This window comes from Rhinolophus sinicus, chromosome 10 (assembly GCF_057876585.1).
Source record: "Rhinolophus sinicus isolate RSI-liver-muscle chromosome 10, RSI-T2T, whole genome shotgun sequence".
Taxonomy (NCBI): domain Eukaryota; kingdom Metazoa; phylum Chordata; class Mammalia; order Chiroptera; family Rhinolophidae; genus Rhinolophus; species Rhinolophus sinicus.
In genome coordinates this window covers 16,457,861-16,476,298 of record NC_142510.1, presented here as the reverse complement: position 1 = coordinate 16,476,298, position 18,438 = coordinate 16,457,861, and the positions used below count along the sequence as shown (strand labels likewise).

At 58.3% G+C, this 18,438-nt stretch overlaps 1 protein-coding gene across 2 annotated transcripts in view; it reads right to left on the bottom strand.

Moving 5' to 3' along the window:
• Positions 1 to 18,438, bottom strand: part of NPRL3 (NPR3 like, GATOR1 complex subunit) — a 38,124-nt gene that overhangs the window by 1,558 nt on the left and 18,128 nt on the right. For both annotated transcript variants that reach the window (XM_019718081.3, XM_088801397.1), the window contains 8 exons: positions 16,623 to 16,776; positions 15,258 to 15,339; positions 7,629 to 7,766; positions 6,518 to 6,674; positions 3,551 to 3,657; positions 2,991 to 3,120; positions 828 to 1,017; positions 25 to 217 (listed from right to left, as the gene is read on the bottom strand). In XM_019718081.3, coding sequence (XP_019573640.2) covers positions 25 to 217; positions 828 to 1,017; positions 2,991 to 3,120; positions 3,551 to 3,657; positions 6,518 to 6,674; positions 7,629 to 7,766; positions 15,258 to 15,339; positions 16,623 to 16,776 — 1,151 coding nt within the window. The remainder of the gene's footprint in view (positions 1 to 24; positions 218 to 827; positions 1,018 to 2,990; positions 3,121 to 3,550; positions 3,658 to 6,517; positions 6,675 to 7,628; positions 7,767 to 15,257; positions 15,340 to 16,622; positions 16,777 to 18,438) is intronic.

Below are 18,438 nucleotides of genomic sequence, written 5' to 3'. Positions count from 1 at the left end.
CCCCCCCAGGCACCCGGCTCCCACCTCGCGAACATGCGGAGGTCCTCAGGATTCTGGGCCGCGGGCACGCTGAGGATGGCTGCCCGCTCGTGTTCCGACAGGCTGGCCAGCAGGTTCTCTGTCATCCTCTTGTTCAACGGGGAGTCCCCGCTGGGGAGCAGCTCTGCGCTGGAGTTGTCCATGCTGGGGCTCGTGAGCGTCATGTCGTCACTGCTGGCTGTGGGGGGCATGGGTCAGGAAGTAGCCGGTCGCCCGTCTCCCAAGGACACCCCTGCCACCCACCATGGCCGACGGAGAGCCCCGGGCAGGCCGGGGCCTTGCGCTGCGCCTAAAGCCCGAGGCTGGGGGAGATGCTGCCCCCAAAGCCTTCCAGCTCCCCTTCTCCTTCCAGCCCAGGACCTGCGGCTTGCGATGGGCTGCTGCCTGTGGGGCACATGTGGCCACAGTGGCTCTTTCGAGAAGGGACTGTGACAGCGTCCTCATAGGCCCCAGGGCACAGAGGTTTCAGCTGTCCTCCCAGTGATGCCATGAAATGCGCTCTGATCCCAGGTGGGGGTGACAGGGCAGGAGCCCAGAGGTACGGCCTCGTCCTCAGAGCCACAGAAGCGCAAGGAGGCGGAGGCTGGGGTCCCCTGTCCTCCTTCAAGGGAGGCTGTCTGCGTGAGGACCCTGCTGCCCACGAGGTGCGGTGTATGTACACATGCGTGTGGCCGTGTGACGGTGTCGTGTCATTCCCAGCGGGGCCCTTGTCGGACCTCCTGGCCTCCACTCCCAGGAGCTCACCTCCCCCCCAAACCAGACAGATACCCTGGGCAGAGGGTTCCTACTTGGAGAGCCGAAGCTGAGGGCATTGGGCGTGCTGAGGCTGCGGCCACCGACCCTGGCAGTGAAGGGGACCTCGTCCTCTCGTGGGCGGGGCTCGTCCTCGCTGGGGGAGGCCATCAGGCAAGCGTAGGTGTGCAGCTGGACGAGGAGCCTGTGCTGCAGCATCCACACCACCATCTGGATGAGCTGGGTCTGCAGGGCAGGCAGGGTGAGGCCTGGGCGTGGGGAGGCCGCCCCACCTCACTCCTTTCCTGAGAGGATCGGGGAGCCAGGGCCTAAGACACAACCCTCATGAGATCAGGGAGTGCATGAGCTCCCAGGGCCCAACTTGGGGCAGGAAGGAGCCCTTCGTTGCTGGCTGGCTCTGTGAGTCTAACCATCCCCCTCCCCCAAGGAAGGCAGCGGGCAGGGCAAGCAGTGGGGCCAGGGCCACCCCTGCATTTCCTCCCCCAGCACACGTGGGCTGCCCTAGCGTCTGGCCTTTTCTTCCCAGAGCTGAGCAGCAGGACTTGTGACATGGAGGCCCCTGTGCCCTCCCGACTCTGAGCCACCCCTGCTCTGCCTCATCTCCCTGCCATTCGGGCCCCAGCACCACACGGAGCTGGGCCTGTGGCATGCCCTCCTTGTGGCCTGGGCACGTTCAGAAAGAGGCTGTGGGTAGCTGTCCTGAGGGCAGGAAGTCCTCTCCTCGGGTCACCCTGAAAGCCTGCACAGGGACAGGGACCCCTGCTGAGCCGTACAGTCCCCAGGGCATGGCAGCCACCCTCTCCCCCGGGACACCTGACTAGAAGCCCTAAGAAGCCCTGTGTGGGCGGAGCTCCAGCACCAGTGAGCAGGATAAGGCACACAGAGGGTGTCCCGTGTTCTCAGACACACATCCACTTGCTCATCTTTGGGGTCCCCTCCTGGGAAGGGCTGGCTGACCAGGCATGGAAATAGGGGTCCACCCTGGGCATGTATGACCTGTTCAGACCAAATCAAATCGAAAAGGATTGTGAACTAAAATTCAATTAAGAAATAAAACAAAGAGGCTTCGTAAGAGCATATTCTGGGCCTGACGCGGGAGGTGAGAGGCAGGCAGCCTCCCCCTGCCTGTGCAGAGCCAAACCCAGCTCCATCTGGGCCCCCTGACCAGGCACGAGGTGGCCCCTCAGGCCTGGCCTGGAAAATCCACCCGCCTTCCAGACCGTCAGGAAGTTTCTGCTGAGAAGGGGGAGGGTGCGGATGCAAAGTGTCTTTCATTCAGCTGGCACGACCTGGCACCATTCCTAGAAACCAAAGCCTCCATGAAAGACGGCATTTAGAACTCAGCCGCGTTCAGCATCTAAATGAACTGAGGAACCAGCAGTCGCCTTGTCATTCACGATTCGATAAAGGAAAGGGTTTGCTTTTCAGGACTGGTTTTGCCTAACAGATCTGGTGCTTATTAAAGCAAATAGTTCAGTTTTGAAGACAAAGCCTTGAGCACACCCAGCCCCATCTCTGCCACCTGTGCCACCTGGCCGTGCCCTGGGTCCCTGCCCAGAGCTCCAGGCATTCAGAGGAGAGGACAATCCAGGCCACACACCCCTGCCCCTGACACAGAACTCACCCGTTCATTCCACCGCCTCACACCTCCCTGGAGGCCCCCCACCTGCCCCAGGCCCACTGGGGGGGCCTATCCTGGGCCTCGCCTCTCCAGGTCCTCTCGGATGAGATTCTGGGGACCCGTGAGCCTAGACCCAGGGACCACCCAGACCTCGATGGGGAAGGAAGGAGGGTGGGGCCGAGGCTCAGTGAAAACAAGCTACTCTGCATCCTCCACCTGTGGGCCCCCGGTGGCCCCCGTGGCTCTGTCCTCCCAGGAAAGGTCAGCGCTCTCCTGAGCAGGGCCCTTACCAGTTCTAACTCTACGAACAACCCACTGCAGCCAGGACGGCCTCCACGGGGGGTGGGGGTGGGAGGGACAGAGCGGCCCAAGTGTGGGGTGGCTGGCCAAGCACGTGCAGGTGGCCCAGCCGGGGACCCAGCGTTTTGTCATCCTGGTCGGGCATGGACTACCTGGACAGCAAGGCCCCTTCTGCTGCCCCCCCCAACCAAAGATAGGGTTGCGGGCGCCTGGAGGGCCCCTGGATGGGGAACCAACACTGGGCGGGGAGTCCCCGGGCTCCCGGAGCTGCACTCACCTCCTGCACAGGGGGAGCAAGCGGATTCCTGAATTCTGACAAGGAGATAGGCAAGGAGAACTTAGCCAGGACAGACGGCAGGTCGTGAGACGGGAACTGGTGGGAGAACTGCTCGGCCAGCGCAGAGTACCTGGGCGCAGGTGAGGCAAGCGTGTCCGTGAGGCAGCGACCTCCCCATGTGCCCTGTCCACGAGCCTGTGCTGGGCAGACCAGGATGAATGCAACAAGACAGAGCCGCTTTCCCTCCAGGCAGCAGAAATCATGGGCACAGGCCACCCCAGAGCCCCTCTGAGCCCCCAAATCAAGGCCAAGGCTCCCGACCTCCCATCAGGCGCCTGGTCCCGAACTCATTGGCTGTCGACATGGATGGACGCAGGCCCTCCCTGGAGGCTGCAGGTACCAGAGGAGCACAGGCCCAGGAAGGGCTGTGGTGCTAGACCAGGCCAGAACTGTAAGCTGGGCATGGCAGAGGCGGGGCCGATCCCGGGAGCACCCCTGGAGGGCCCTGCCCGCCACCCCCCTTCCCCTGAGGGGCGCCTCCGGCAGCCAGAGGTACTCACAGACACACGCTGGCATTGGGAGACAGCATGTAGACGTTGTTCTCACACAGAGGGTAGATGATGATGGCTTTGCCCCAGTACACCAGGTGAGCCGCAAGCTGGAACACCTGTGGGCAGAGGGGGCTGGCAGGCCAGGACCTACAGGCTGACCACTTGGGCTCCTCCCAACTACTCAGGCCCCCAGAGGGTGCTGGGCGCAGCCGGCACACCGCGTGGTCTGTGCTCAGAGCAACAGGCCTTTCTGTCACGGCTCCCGTGTGGTCCAGGACCGTCGTTTCCCATTAGGGCCCTGTGCTGTCCTGGCTGGCACTGAGGAAAGGTCCCAAGAGCACACGGACATGGGGGGCACCCAGGATCGTAGGGTCAGCTCAGCTGAGCAAGGGGGTTGGCTGGCCATCCTGGCAGAGACTGGCTCACTACCTCCCGCAGGGGTCCAGCATGGGAATGGATTTCCACGTGACAACGGATATGGGGTCACTGGACATGCCCTCTACCCCACACACCTATCTCTGTCCCAGTCTCCTCGGGAACCCCACTGCCCTTGCTCTCCTGTACTCCTGGATATCAAGATGGGTCACAGACAGGCCAAGACACCCGAAATCACTTCCAGACTCATGAGGGGAGGCCAGACCTGAGAACATGGAGAGAAAGGCACTGGGCATGTCTGATTCTGCACCACCCAGGCGGGCATCACCCAGATGGGCATCACCCAGGTGGGCCTGCTGCCCCTCTTCACCATCCCTGAGTGGCCTGCGACTCTGCCAAGGACACCTCTACCTCATTCGGCACATGGGACCTGCAGTGGCAGCGCCAACGCAAACCCAGGAAATTTCAGTTCCATCGCTGACCCTCTTCGCTCTCATCCCAAGTCCCCATGACATTCACTCTAAAGCAAGGACATGCCCACTTCCCTCCATCTCTGTCCCTACCCTCACCCAGGGGGCTCCACCTCCCGCCTCTCCCTGCAGCCAGAGCAGCCTTTTGGAGACCAGAGTCCGTAATCAGCAGCACGTGGCTGGAGTCGAGGTGTTGGCAGGGCAGCGCTGCCCAGAGAGGGGAGGGGAGGAGGTGCTGTGCCTCGCTGGGTGGCCCCGTCCTGGTCCCATCCCCGCCTCTTCTACGGCCAGCCTCCCTCTGCCTCCCTCTGACAAGGGCCCCTGCAACCACACTGGGCCCACCAGATAATGCAGGACCACTGCCCCACCTGCCGAGTCCCACACAAGGTCACCTTCACAGGTCCCGGGGACCGGGATGTGAAGGTCTGTGAGCATTGTTCTGCCAATCAGAAGTGACGTACGGCGGAAGCCTCATCTTGTGAGTCCAAGAGAGTACGTTAATACACAGAGAAAAACCTGGAGGAATCTCCGGGGCTCACATCTGGGATATGGTACTGGGAGGACTTGCTCTTTTTGTGTCAATGATTTGTATGCTATTCGAACTTTTACGAGACAGAACATAATCAATTCAATCATGACCAAAACACCCCAAATATTTACTTGCAGATGAGTGATTTGAAAGCATCCGGTGAAACAATAAAAAGACCCCAAAAAAATATTTTTTTAAAAAAGAATGAAACCAAAAAGAAAAAGAAAAAAACAAAAATAATAAATAATCATCTGCTGACATTCACACAGGGCGTGGACCGGGGCCTCCACTGCGCCCCCTGCTGGTAGGCCCGTCACCAGGGCTGGGCCCCAGGGAGCTCCTGTACACCCACCTGAGCAGTGGGTGTGCAGGGAAACAACAGAGGTGTCCCCACGGCGAGGCGGGATCAGGGACGCAAAGGGGACACCATCAGAGCTTTGTCTTTGTCCAAGGCCACTGATGTGGCTGAGGTGCAGCGTCCAGACAGACTCCCTAAGGGGCTGCCTCCATGGACAGAGGGACCAGCCCCTCTCCAAGATTGACACAGGAGCTGCAGACACTCACAGGTAGATGCCACTTACAGGTACTGGTCAGAAGACAAACTCACACAGAACATGAGCATGTCTAAGGTTCTGTGTCTCGTGGATGCTATGAAGGCAAGCAGTGGGCCTCGCGGGGCCGGTCCAGTCCAGGAGCCCGTGAAACACCAACGCAGAACCCAACACACGTTTTCACAGGTGGTGGAGGAAGGCCATGGGGTGCAGATGAGGGAAGGACTTATTCTGGGCGACAGAATCCAAAAAGACTGCTTTGGGGGAAAATAGCCCAAAAGCCAGGCCTTGGTGACACACTCCCCTATGCGCCTCCCAGATGCCCGGGTGGACCAGCCTCTCGCCTGGCTCTTCCTTGGCCCAGCCTGGGGACGCTGCCACCGACTGGCCTTTGCAAGAACCACAGGTCCCGGGGCCAGGTCCTGCTGCCCCCTGGTGGCCACACGGTGCCCACTGTCACCAGAACCTGGGGCCCACCCTCAGGCTGTCCCTTGGAAGGCGCCTCTGCTCTGGCCTGCAATTTCTCCCCCCTGGGACTTGTCCTCGCCCCCTGGCCCTTATGCCAAGGCTCCCGGGAGGGCCACAGCCAGGGCAGCGGGGCCCTCCATCCAGTCAGAAAGGGCAGCCCGCAGGCACACGGCTCAGCCAGGGGATGGCACCTCACACAGAACACACACCCACACACAGGTGGTCAGTGCCACCATGCCCGCGTGTCCTGGCCTCACTTCCCGCATCAGCAAAGTAGGGGCATATGGCTTTCTCCTGTAGCCACGTGCTTGTCCCCGCTTCAGCCCTGGGAGCCACCCCACCCAGCACCCTGCACTCGCAGCCATGCATGGCCTCACTCCTCTCTGCGCAGCCTCGCCACCCTCCATGAAGAGCAGTCAGTCCCAAGGCGAGTTCACAAGCCAGCCCTGAAGCCAGGCCTGACTCAGAGCCTCAGCCAACCCCAGACCACCTGCCAGCAGCTCTCAGCTGGACAGAGGTGGCCTGCTTTCCTGACGCCCACCCGTCCCCGTCCCGAATGGGTCCCCAGGCCCCAGGGCACTACCTGCAGCAAGGCCAGATCTGCGTCCTGGGCCAGCTGCTGCAGGTTCTTCACGGCGGACGTGGTCTTGATCACGCGCACCAGGGCGGGGGAACAGTCCAGCGGGAGCTCGGCCAGCAGGCACTTCTCGTCACTGAGGAGCAGCAGCGCGTGGTACGGGCTGCGGAGCAGACAGGTCAGGGGACACGCCAGCCCAGATCCCCAGCGCCAGGTGTGTACCCGGCACACAAAGGTGCGGCTGGGCCCACAGGACTGGACCTCAGAGAGGAAAGACCACGGGAGGAATGAGAGACGAGGGCATCCAGAGGCCTTTAAACATCTGCAAGGGTGACAGTCATTCTCAGGAAAATGAAAATCAGAACCAAGCTGAGGAAGGCCTGACAACCCGACTCCATCTCCCACCTCTGGGACTGCCCGGCAAACGTTTGTTGATTGAAAAAAATAAATGAACCTTTCCTAAGGAAAGAGTCCCAAATATGGGAAAAGCAAAACCACCGAGACTATGAATAGAACTACGTAAAAATAAGTACAAAGCCAGGGAGGAAAAGACGTGACGTGGAGCACAGACTGGAGGAGGGCGAGGGAATCAGGCAGTGCTTTTGCTTTCTGACATCTTCAGATTTTCTGTAATGTGCCCAATTTCTTTCTTTAATTAAAAAATATTTAAGGAAACTGGGGACTTGATGGGGGGTGCTAAATGGGGGAGAAACTGGGTTCAGCTCTTTCCTTGCTGGGAATCAGTTACATTAAGAAATGGAGACCTCACCAGTTCAAATTCAAATGCAGGAGAGCCAGTGAGTGACACCCTGAAGATGACGTGCCCCCCGTGGTGTGGCTTCTCCCCACAGTGCCCAGGCCTGAGGCAAGGACCTCAGCACGGAGCCCCACTGGCCCAGGCAGCGCCCCGAGGGCCCAGAGGACACCTGGGGCTGGTCATTTCTGTGCAACACCAGACACAAACGTGTTTTTACTTCTATTAACAGGAGAGCCCTATCTGCCAATTTCTGTGGCAGGAGAGGAAAGGACACTTTTTTGGAACAAAGTCACGAGTGAAAGCTCAGGCAGCAGCTAAGGGAAAGGGCCCTGCGGAGAGCGTGCGTGGGGCCCCACTCACCGGATGGCCTTCAGGCTGCGCTCGATGGCCTCGGGGGGGATGAGGCTGGCAGCGGCGTAGTGGATCTTGTGTGGCAGGCAGAAGCTCACCTCCAGCCAGCTGTTGATGTGCAGCCGTACAACGCCAGACGTGCACAAGCTGCGGACAGTGGGCACCGTTACCATCAGGGTTCCTGCCCATTCACACGGTCACCCGTACCCACGCACACAGGTTGCACAAAGCCCTGCCCACGGGTGCTTCTTCCCAGCACACCGTCCCTGCGGGTCAGAGGAAACTGCAAGTGGAGACCTCCAGGGCAAGAAAGCGTCTTTCCAGACCTCCGTACATTGAAGAGAAGAAAATGGGTGATGAACACACACACACACGAATTGTATTTCTGGCCAGCCCTGGGCTGTATAGTCCAGAGTGCGAGGGCTCGAAGGAAGCCTCTTCTGTGTCTGTCCCGGAGGCTCGACACACCGGGGAGGCCTAAGGCCTCCTCCTGCACACCTGAGGACGGCCCCATCACTGGTGGGCAGCCAGGCGGGGCAGGAGAGGTGGGCAGGAGAGGAAAGGGGGTGCCCAGTCCCTTAGGACGGCCTGTCGGGGAGGAGTGCAGAGCAGGTGCCAGCAGCGCCCAGGTACACCACGGCCACGTCCAAACCAGCCGCAGCGACGGCAATTTGGTTCTCAGGCCCAAACCTTGCTCAGGCCCCACCTGGCACCTCTGCTCCTGACTCCTCGCTTCTCTCACATCCCGTGGCCCAAGTGTGGGGCACTTGGGGGGCTGAGAAGTACTTCATGAATGGAGGAAGGAAAGGGGTCCGAGGAACGTGCTTCCTGCTCTGGGTGGACTCTCTCTCAGGGAGCCCCTGCCCGTGTGGCCCAGGGCCCCCTGCACTGGGGAACCACACACAAGGGGTGTGTCCAGCAGGAGCTTCTGAAACCTCCCCCCCCATAGAAAGGCCAGCCCAGCCTCCGCCCCACGGCCAGGCTCACAGCCCTGTGCTGCGTGCTGGCAGCAGGTGTCTGACAGAGGAGAGAGCGGACCGGGCAAAGCCCTGGGCTGGTCCCTCACTGTGCCCCAGCAGGTGAATGAGGGGGACCTGTGCTCCTGCGAAGGCCTGGCCCCCCCCTCACCCAGCAGCGCCACACAGCACTCCCCATCACATTCCAACCCCGCTATGCTATTTCTAGTTGGCTGGACGGCCACAACGCCCACATCCGGCCGAGTGTGAGGCGGGCCAGCGGCCTGGCAAGGCTTGTCAGGAGTTACTGCCTCGCCCACCCGGGTCTCAGACCCTCTTGGGGGCACACAGAGAACCGTGCCGGGAGGCAGCCCTATGGTCCCCCACTCCTCGCACCCACAGGCTGCGCTTGGTCTCTCCCCTGGAGCCTCAAGCAGCAGACCAACCCCAAGCTTTTCCCCCCAGGTCTGCCGGAGGACTGGCAGAATCTGTGGTCAGCAGTTTCAAAGGCAAAAAATAGGTCTTTATTCTCTTAAGCAGGGAATGAGCCATGCGAGAGAAGACAGTGGGGAAAGCACAGGCACTGCTGTGACCTCAGCTACCCCCAGGGCGTCTGCCAACACCATCTGCTCACTGCAAGCTGCCCGCAGCTCCCAGACACCCTCTGCAGGCCCTGCCTGGGGCCTCAGGGACACGACACTGTCCCAGGGCCTCAGCGACGGTCAGAACTTCCCTGACTGCAGGGGATGGGAGGCTGCAGGCTGGGGCTGAATCTACAAGGTGAAGGTTGGACGGCTGCCAATGCCACAGTCCCGCAGGGTGAAACGCACGAGCAGGTCTGCTGAGTGTTACGATTTGGGGAAGAGACGCAGGGTCCTTCCCCAAGGTCCCAAAGGAAGACCCCCACTCTTGGCTTCTTCCAGAACTAAGTGCTAACTAAGCAAGTGCATCTGAGCAGATGGAGGCTCCCGTAGCCTCGCCCTCTATGGCCCAAGGTTTCTGCCAAGGGCCGGACAGCTCACATCAGACCCTGAGAAACAGCACAGCCTCCTATGGAATCAAAGGTCGCCCCAGGAGAGAGTTGCCCAGGGGACCTGGTTCGTCGCTCCGCTCGACTGACCAATAATATTTATGCTCTCATATCCACACTCGGAAGGGAAGAGAAGAACGTGGCACACCAGGGCCTGCAGGGAGAAACACCTGACCAGGCGCCGCCGCCGTTGCAGTTTACACCTGGTCAGAAAGGCTGGGCGAGTGCAAACGAAGGTCTTTCTCCTTCTGAGTTGTCCTCCTTAGCATATGGCTTGGAGCCGCTGCTCGAGCCCCACAGAATCGGGACTAAACAGACTGCTATCATTCCGTAGGGAAGTGTTTTTGCTCCATCCAGGAGCCCAGCAATGCCATGTGCCAGTTGCCAACCACTTGACATGTGCTGGGGTGTCAAGCACTGTCCATGCTCTTGGGGTACAACTTCCAGCTCCCACTCAGCGGTGTCGGGAAAGCAAACTGAATGGCACGTAAGAAGCCAGAGAGAGACAAGCAGAGGAGGGTGCAGGGGAGAGCATGTGGGGGACGGAGGGCGCTTGGGACGAGCCCCACGGGGAGACAACAGCAGGTGCCTGATTTGGGCGTGAAGGAAACGAATTAGGCCCACAGAGCGTCTCTGCCATGTCAGCCGTGCCGGGGCCCTGGCCACACTGTCTGGTACCCCGTGGCATGGGGTCCTCTTTTCTGGGTGGGGGCGGGAGGGCACACGCAGTGGGTTCCCTGGTTTCCATGTGGACTTTACTCCACTTCTCCAAGCATCTGCTCACCTGTCAGCAACCCCCGCCCCTGGAGCACTTTGCACCGAGGCTGGTGCCTGTCTACAAAGTGTGGAGGCCCTGAGTGCCGCCCCCAGCAGCACCCTGCAGGGCCAGCTGCAGACCCGAGGGTCCCTGGATCACCTCAGGAGAGGGAATGGCCCCCACGCTCCCAGAGAAGCCCTGTTAACCAGCCCCCCGCCCACGGCAGGAGCCTCACTGAAGTAAGTCTGTCAAGAGATGGAAGAGAAAGGTTTGCGCCTGGTTGTAAAGTACAATTTTAAGCCATGACTAGCAGAGCAGGGGTTTGGGCCCTAGAAGGTTCCTGCTAAACTTGTACTGCGCTTTGCAGGGCTGTTAATGGCTTGGTCTGGAAACACTGGAGGAAAAGCGCTGCCCCCCGTGTGAGGCTTATCCAGCTGCTCACACAGCTCTGGGCCAGCTCTGTCCCCAGAAGGGACAGCCAAGCCCTGTCTGTGACGCGAGATACGAGCTCCCGCCGAGCCCCAGCCAGTCCTGAGGCGATGACTGTGCACGAGGCCACACACGGGCCTGCAGCACCTCTTATCTTTCACCTCCCAGATGGAAGCTTGTTCCATTACCCTCAGACCTCAACATCTGAGGTCCATCTCCCCACCTTCAGCTAATAACTAATAACTGAGACGTCCTTGGTCGGCCACTTCCTGCCACAGGCCAGAGATGTGCGGAGCCGGCCCTGCACCCACTGGTGCCTGTGGTCCCACACATGGCCGGGCTTCCCACGCCACGCATGGGATGCTGCCACCTATCTAAGAGGTCCGGGTGGGCTCCAAAGGCCCACCCTGAAATTTATACGTAGGCACATTTTATGAAATCGGGGACAGAAACTGCCAGGATAGTGGTGGAGGTGTCTGTGGACCCACCTCTGCTCTGGACAGGTCGGGGTGTGAGGCAGCGGGAACAGGCATGGAGCCCCCAGCGCACCCACCCCCACCTGCCCAGCCAGGCCCTGGGCAGCGTCCCCCACCCCCACAGGCCCCGTGAACTATGGAGACCCAGCCAACAACTATTTCTTCAAACGCCACGGAATCCACGCTGACGTGACTCCTATTTACTCTTCCTTTCAAACTCTAGGGGACAAGCTGTGCTTCTCCACACGCCGAGCCCAAGGGCTGCTACGGGAAATGAAGGGACATTCCTGACCCTGATGGTCACACACACGACTGGGACGCTGTCACTGAGGTCACCAAGCTTCACAGCTGGGGTGTCTTCCCAGGGGACTCACACTGCCAGCTGACGGGCAGACACTCGGGTCCTGGGGCACAGGGCCACCTGGCCCCTCGGCCACTCCACAGCCCTGGAGCTGACCCAACACATCGAGCCCAGAGCAGGTCCTTTTAAACGTCCCAGCCCGGACTCCAGCATCACTAAGACGCACAGCTTCCTGCCTCTCCTCTCTGCTCTGAGAAAACCTTTCCAGGGGTAGGGCAGGAAGTCACCCTCTGCGTCTCATGCTGCCTGATCATGAATGGAAACTCAGTGTCCCTTTCTGAGCTCCAAGGTGCAGTCCATCCTGCAGGAGTGGGGACAGGCCAGGCCAGGCCAGACCCTCGCGGCCAGCGTGGACCTGGTGGGATAAGGCCCGAGGGAAGGCCACAGGCCACAGGCCAGGGAGGCTCCTGGGTGGTCCCAGAGCTGGTGCTGTTGCTAGGCTGGGACAGGCAGGGGAGCACATAACGACCCCTGGCTTCCCTGGGCGGCCCCAGGACCAGGACTGGTCAGGGTGGGCTGAGGGCTCACCCAGAGGAAACTCAAGCCCTGAGCTCTAGCTCACCAGAGCTCCTGGGAGAAAAGGAAGCAAAGCGCTGGGCAGGGGGCCCGGGGGCTATTTCTGCCGCAACTCTGAGCCCCGTCCTCCCTGAAACTGACGCCCACTAGGGGGCACTGGCTGCCTCCGGCTCCGAGCCCAGCACATCCTGCCAACAGCACTCAGCCACCCAGATCTCATCCTCCAGCTTTCCAGGGCAGTTCAAACATAAGAAATCACATTCTTTCTTTAGGAATATAAAATCTGTTTCTGGTTTGCTTTTTATTTTAATTCCAGGTTAGCCTGAATTATGCTGTAGTCTAATCCCGGTTGAGGCACGCAAATTCCCAGAGTAAGGCAACAGTTTCCAAAGAAGGGACATCTGTCTGACAGTAGCCAACCCAAGACCAGAGACGGTAATTCTCTTACTGCAGAGAAAACGCAAATGGGATCATGTGGGACAGAAAGACAGGGAAAGACAAGACCAAAAATCCCATCCTAGGGGCGGCCGGATGGCTCAGTTGGTTAGAGCACGAGCTCTGGGCAACGGGGCTGCTGGTTCGATTCCCACATGGGCCAGCGAGCTGCGCCCTCTGCAAATAGAACGACGTCAATGAGCTGCCGCTCAGCTCCTGAGTGGCCAGATGGCTCGGTTGGTTGGAGCCACAAGGGTGCCGGTTTGACTCCTCCACTCCCACAAGGGATGGTGGGCTGTGCCCCCTGCAACTAAGATTGAACACAGATGGCACCTTGAACTGAGCTGCCGCTGAGCTCCCGGATGGCTCAGTTGGTTGGCGCGTGTCCTCTCAACCACAAGGTTGCCGGTTCGACTCCCACAAAGGATGGTGGGCTGTGCCCCCTGCAACTAGAAACGGCAACTGGACCTGGAGCTGAACGGCGCCCTCCACAACTAAGATTGAAAGGGCAACAACTTGACTTGAAAAAGTCCCAGAAGTACATACACACTGTTCCCCAATAAAGTCCTGTTCCCCTTCTCCAATAAAATCTTTAAAAAAAAAAAACTTACAAAAATCCCATCCTAGGTCAAGTTCTCCAGAACAGGAGGGACCAGAAACTGAAACCATCACTCCGGCAAGGGCTGTTTCCCGCTGCCCCCTAACACCCAGACGCCACCAAAGTAAAGACAAAGGAAACACTAATGGCTACGCATCTCACAGAGGGCAACTCTCCCTCTTTTAAACAGGCACCTACACCTCCCAACAGAAAAACTAGCAAGGGATCTGAGCAAAGAGCTCACCGGAAACAGCTGGTTCGAACACATGGAGACCTATATAACTGCATTCAGACAAAGCTGTGTGAGATGCCACGCGCCACCCTTCCTCTTAGCCACAAGCCAGAGGCTCACCAAGACCCGGGGTTGGCAGGCAGCTCACATGCTGCTCGTGGGACTGCAGATCGAGGCACGAACCCCACAGAGGGAAATGCATTTCACCCATTCGGCCTAGCAATTCCACTTGGAGGAACTTATGTTCTGGACCTGGGGCCACACGTGCAAAATAACACAGGCCTAGGGCTGAGCCCCATGTCTTAGAGCAGCAAAAGGTGGAACCAACTCAACGCCCAAGGGAGGGGAACAGCTAAGTATGCAGAAAAAAAAGAGAATGACAAAATCCTATTTACCAGGACAGACAGAAGTCTAAGGTACACTGTCAAAGTGAGAGGGCAGCAGGCTAAGGGGGTGCGGGGGGGTGCTGCCGCTGTGCAGAAGGGAGAAAGCGGGTCCGTGTTTCCTGGATGCACCGCGAACCTGTTCTGTGAAGAGGACACACGACACGTGGCTGAAATGCATCCGCCACCAGAATGGGACTCGACAGACATGGATCCTTTTCAGAGCTCAAGTAAAAAAACAAAAAAGAACAAAACTTACCAAAACGTTCATGGTGATTATTACCGGGTATGGGATGATAGATGACTTTTATTTTCTTTACACTTTTTTTAAATTACATTTATTGGGGTGACAGTAGTTAGTAAAGTTACATAGGTTTCAAGTGTGCATTTCTGTAATATATCATCTATATCTCACATTGTATGTTCACCGCCCGTCAGTTCTCCTTCCATCACCATATATTTGACCCTCTTTACCCTCTTCTATATTTCCTAAATGTCTATAATGAACACATATTGTTGGTAGAATCAGAAAAAATTAACATAAAAAAGGAAAAGGATCCTGAACAAACCATCATCTCTGGGCTGAGAGGACACACGGTGTCAGCGGCCACAGGTCTTAGAGTCCATCTCCAGTGGGGAGCAGAGTCCACCCAGACGGACAGAAGCCCGGAGAAGGCCAAGAGGCAGCACTGAGCTGCATGCACGTGCAAAGGAAAATGTGGGAAAGTAAGGGGGGGGGGAGGACAGGAGGGAAGGATTCTGTCCGACAACATGCCAGGTGCAGTGTGGTCCCCTCAGCTCTAAGTGAGGCTCCCTGTGAACCAATGAGCCAGGTGCAGGTAAGGAGAGGCCAAACTGCCAGATGGGCTGTCACTTGGGCCCTTGGCCCCCCAACCCCCACTGCAGACCCAGGGCCAGGGCGTGGTGTTCCGAGCCACAGGACACCCTTTAAAAATAAGTTCTCTGCTCGTCCACGTTTCAGAGTAGCTGTTGCGTCACAAATGTGTCAGAACAACTGCGAGGTTTCCGCTGTCCCCAACGCCTGCTGCCTCAGTGTCCCAAACCCCCAAGCCCCCCAGAGCAGGGAGGAACATGGCCAAGCCCAGCTTTACCCTCGGAGCCTCGGTTTCCTCACGGGTGAAGTGGTGACAGTGACACGGACCTAGTGAACATGGCTGTGTCATTCTCAGTAAAATGTCACCGTGTATTTGAGGACTCAAATGCACTTCCGGACTCTCACGCGTAACTTCAGGTTCATTTTCAGGTTTAAGAGGAGGTGACTGGGCTCGCTGGGCATGCACCACTTAGCAAGGGGGCTGCTACTTCCTGTCCCCTCTCACCCCAATCTCAGCGGCACCACAGGAGACCAGCACCCAGCAGAGGGAGTCCCCTCTTCAGACACCGCTCAGGCAAAAAAGGCCCACGAGAAGGAGGGGGCGGAGCCCGTGCCGCCCACCTGTCTTACCTGTCGTAAGCTTCCTTGAGGTCCCTGGCCAACTTGCACTTGGGCAGTATGTGATGGAAAGGAGACTGGGGGCCATCGTTTGCTGCAAGAATCACAACAGAGAAGGATTTAGAGCCTCCAGAGCAAGGAAACGTGCACAGGCTAGAATAGAAAATACCTTTAGAAACAAGCTTAACTAGAAAAAGCATTTTAAGTAACTTTAAAGCAAACATCAGGATATTCCCCCAGTGCTTTTTATAACATTTCTGGCATCCAGTTGAATTAAAATTAGACCTAGGCTGATCCGTTCAACCATCTCTATACGAAACATTTGTATTTAAACTTCCCCGCTGGCCCCACCTAACCCGCAATCACAGAGAGCCCCGGAGCCGAGCATTCCACTGGCTGCCCGTGACGGCTTCCACCGCAGACCACAGAGCCATGTGCTGCCTCGGGGACCCTGGGGGCCATGCTTCTTCCCACTTTCGCCTACACGTCTCCGATAACGTCATTTATCGTATTTTTACGACTGAAAGACTCTCCTTAATCCTTTGTCACAAACGTCTAACAAAAAAATGTATGTTCTAAATTGAATGTTTCAAATTCCCTGTGATAAAGTCACAGGCAGACTTTAAAGAAAATGTGTTTTTGAAAATGAAAACTTCTAGACTGTTATTAATGAGTACCTAACTGGCCAAAACAGAAATATGTTACATATTTTGACAGAAAACTGTCAAACCTAAAAAGTGAATGTTTGCTGAAAATGCAGCTGAGTGGGACAGTTCCGGATGGTGACCAGTATTTTCACTTATTGCTAAGATCAGACTGACAATATATGTTCCTAGTTTTCTTTTGTTACAGAGGTGCTGACGTGAGAAGATGGACGTGGAGGTTTGTGACCGCTAGGTGCCTCCCTGCACTTTGAAATGTTGATGGTATGTCCCAAACCACACGGTGATCTAGCAGCAAAAATTAGTTTTAAGAGTTGGCCAGCTGATAACTCCATTAGGTCTTCCTCCAAGTTAGTTGAAAGCAAAGAATGGGCAAGTGCCCACCCTGCCAGTCCCATATTCCCACCAGTCCCTGCACATGTGCTCTGCCCAGGGAAGCACATCCGGGGCACAGGGCCAGCGGGGAGCGCCTCACCTGCCTGAGGCGCCATCAGGCAGCGTCTGTGCAGGAGGAGGACATTTCGAGCTGTGAGTTCATGTCAGCACGTGAATTCAGGAAGGTGGGCTTACAGCTGTGCCCCCAGAGTCTTCTTCCACACCCAGGACCGGCTCAGCCCAGGGTGGAGCCCCTGGAACCCGAGTGCCTCAGTTTCCACATCTGTCTGCACATGCTGCCTGCTCTACAGTGCCGGGTGGGAGACCCTACCGCACTCACCGTCCGCCACCGCAGACACCTCGTCCTGCAGCGCCAGGATCAGCTTCGCCTCCCGCGTCAGGTACTGGCAGCGGCGCTCCTCGTGCTGCAGCACCGTGGCGATGCGACGGGAAAGGGTGTGCAGGCAGCTGATCACCGACGGGTCCGCGTTGGCCTGCGGGAGAAGCCGCACGCGGCTCAGACGCAGCACACGTGCTCGGGCGGCACACACACAGCAAACACTCAGGCCAGAAAAGAACTCTCCCCACTCCTTTCCCCAGGCCCCTTCTCCAGGTGCCACTGCTATCCCCTGTTTCTTGTGTCCCCTCTAGGGCTGGTCCACAGAAACACCAGCATCCTATCCACAAGCATCCTATCTTGGGGACAGCTGCCTGGATGGCAGCACAGAGGTGGCTCTGTGGGGTCCTGGGGGGGCGGGTAGCAAACCAGGCATTTCTAACAAGAGAAAGGCTGCCATGCTGCAGGGCCACACACGAGGGCCACCCAGGAAGGCAGGGCACAGATCTGGCATCTACTCTGGGCCTGGCAGAGGCAGCCCACTGGCTCAGCGGGAGGTACAGAGCCCTCTGTCCACCTGCTGTGTGACCCTGGCTCACAGGCTTCCATCTGCAAAAGGACAACGGTGGCACCTCCGTCACCAGTTAGTGCCCGAACAGCCACGTCACAGCCAAGACCCTGGAGTATTTGTGGTCCCCAGTGTACTGCTGACTGCTGGTGGACAGGCCTGGCCACGAGAGAAATCAGTCCCACAGCCCCATGACAACAGGGACACACAGGGTAATAAACAGAAGCCCCGGGCTAAGTGTCCACCGGACACTCTCTGTCCGCGAGGTTAAGAAGCTCCCCGGGTAGGAACGACCCTGGCTCACAGGAGAAGCCAGCGGGCTCCAGGCCGGCCCCCTCCCCAAGCTCCCTCCACGCCCCCGTGTTAACCCTGACAACTATCAGGGGCTGCAGCCAGGCCAGCCCACGGGCGGGGCAGGCCTGTAGGGTCTGTGAAGATGCTCCATGGAGCAGATAACTGGCCAAGCATGACTCAGAGCTGCAGGCGGCCAGCAGGGCGGCTGAGTCACCCCCGGGGTGGAGATGGGAGAAGGAAGAAAGGTGAATGGAGCCGCTGATTAGAACCTCTGCTGCTGCCTCCCTCTCCTGTTTATCTGGCAGGCAGGGCCCTGCCTGCGGAGTCCAAGCCGGACTTCTGGGCCAAACCCCGAGCCAGACTCAGCAAACACCTTTCCACCTGGAGTGGGGGAGACTTGCTGAACTCCCAGCAGAACTCACACCTGGTGGCATTCCCGCGTGGGGAGAGCACCGAAGGTCGCTCCCATGCTAAGCCCATCCCCAGGCAGCAGCCCTGCCCTTTCAGGTCAAGGGCACCCCCTCACCAGTGTCCCCTGCAAGATGACAGACCTGTGGGGTCGGAGTTGTAGGGTATAGAAATTGCCTCAGAACCAAATACCCTTTTAGAAGAAATCTGTGTAAAAACAGTCCCACAGCAAAGCAGAGGTAGGAGAATGACCGTGGCCACGTGACTATTCCCTTCAAGAAGTGATCAAGTCACATCTGAGCACTTGACGCTCTGCTGGAGGTCCCACTGGCTGGGGCGTGAGTCAGAGGCTCGGGGGCAGTGTGTTCCACGTTCCCAGACGTGCAAGCCGGCCCTGACGACCAGCACTGACGGGCTGGCCCGGGGTGTCCTGTTTGGCTGCGCAGGCCGGGCACTGCTCAAAGTGCCTGAGGCTGTGTGTGGCCACGTGAGAGAGCTACCACCTGGGACGTGCCAGCCCCGAGTGGAAGCTCTTAGAAGCGCCACATG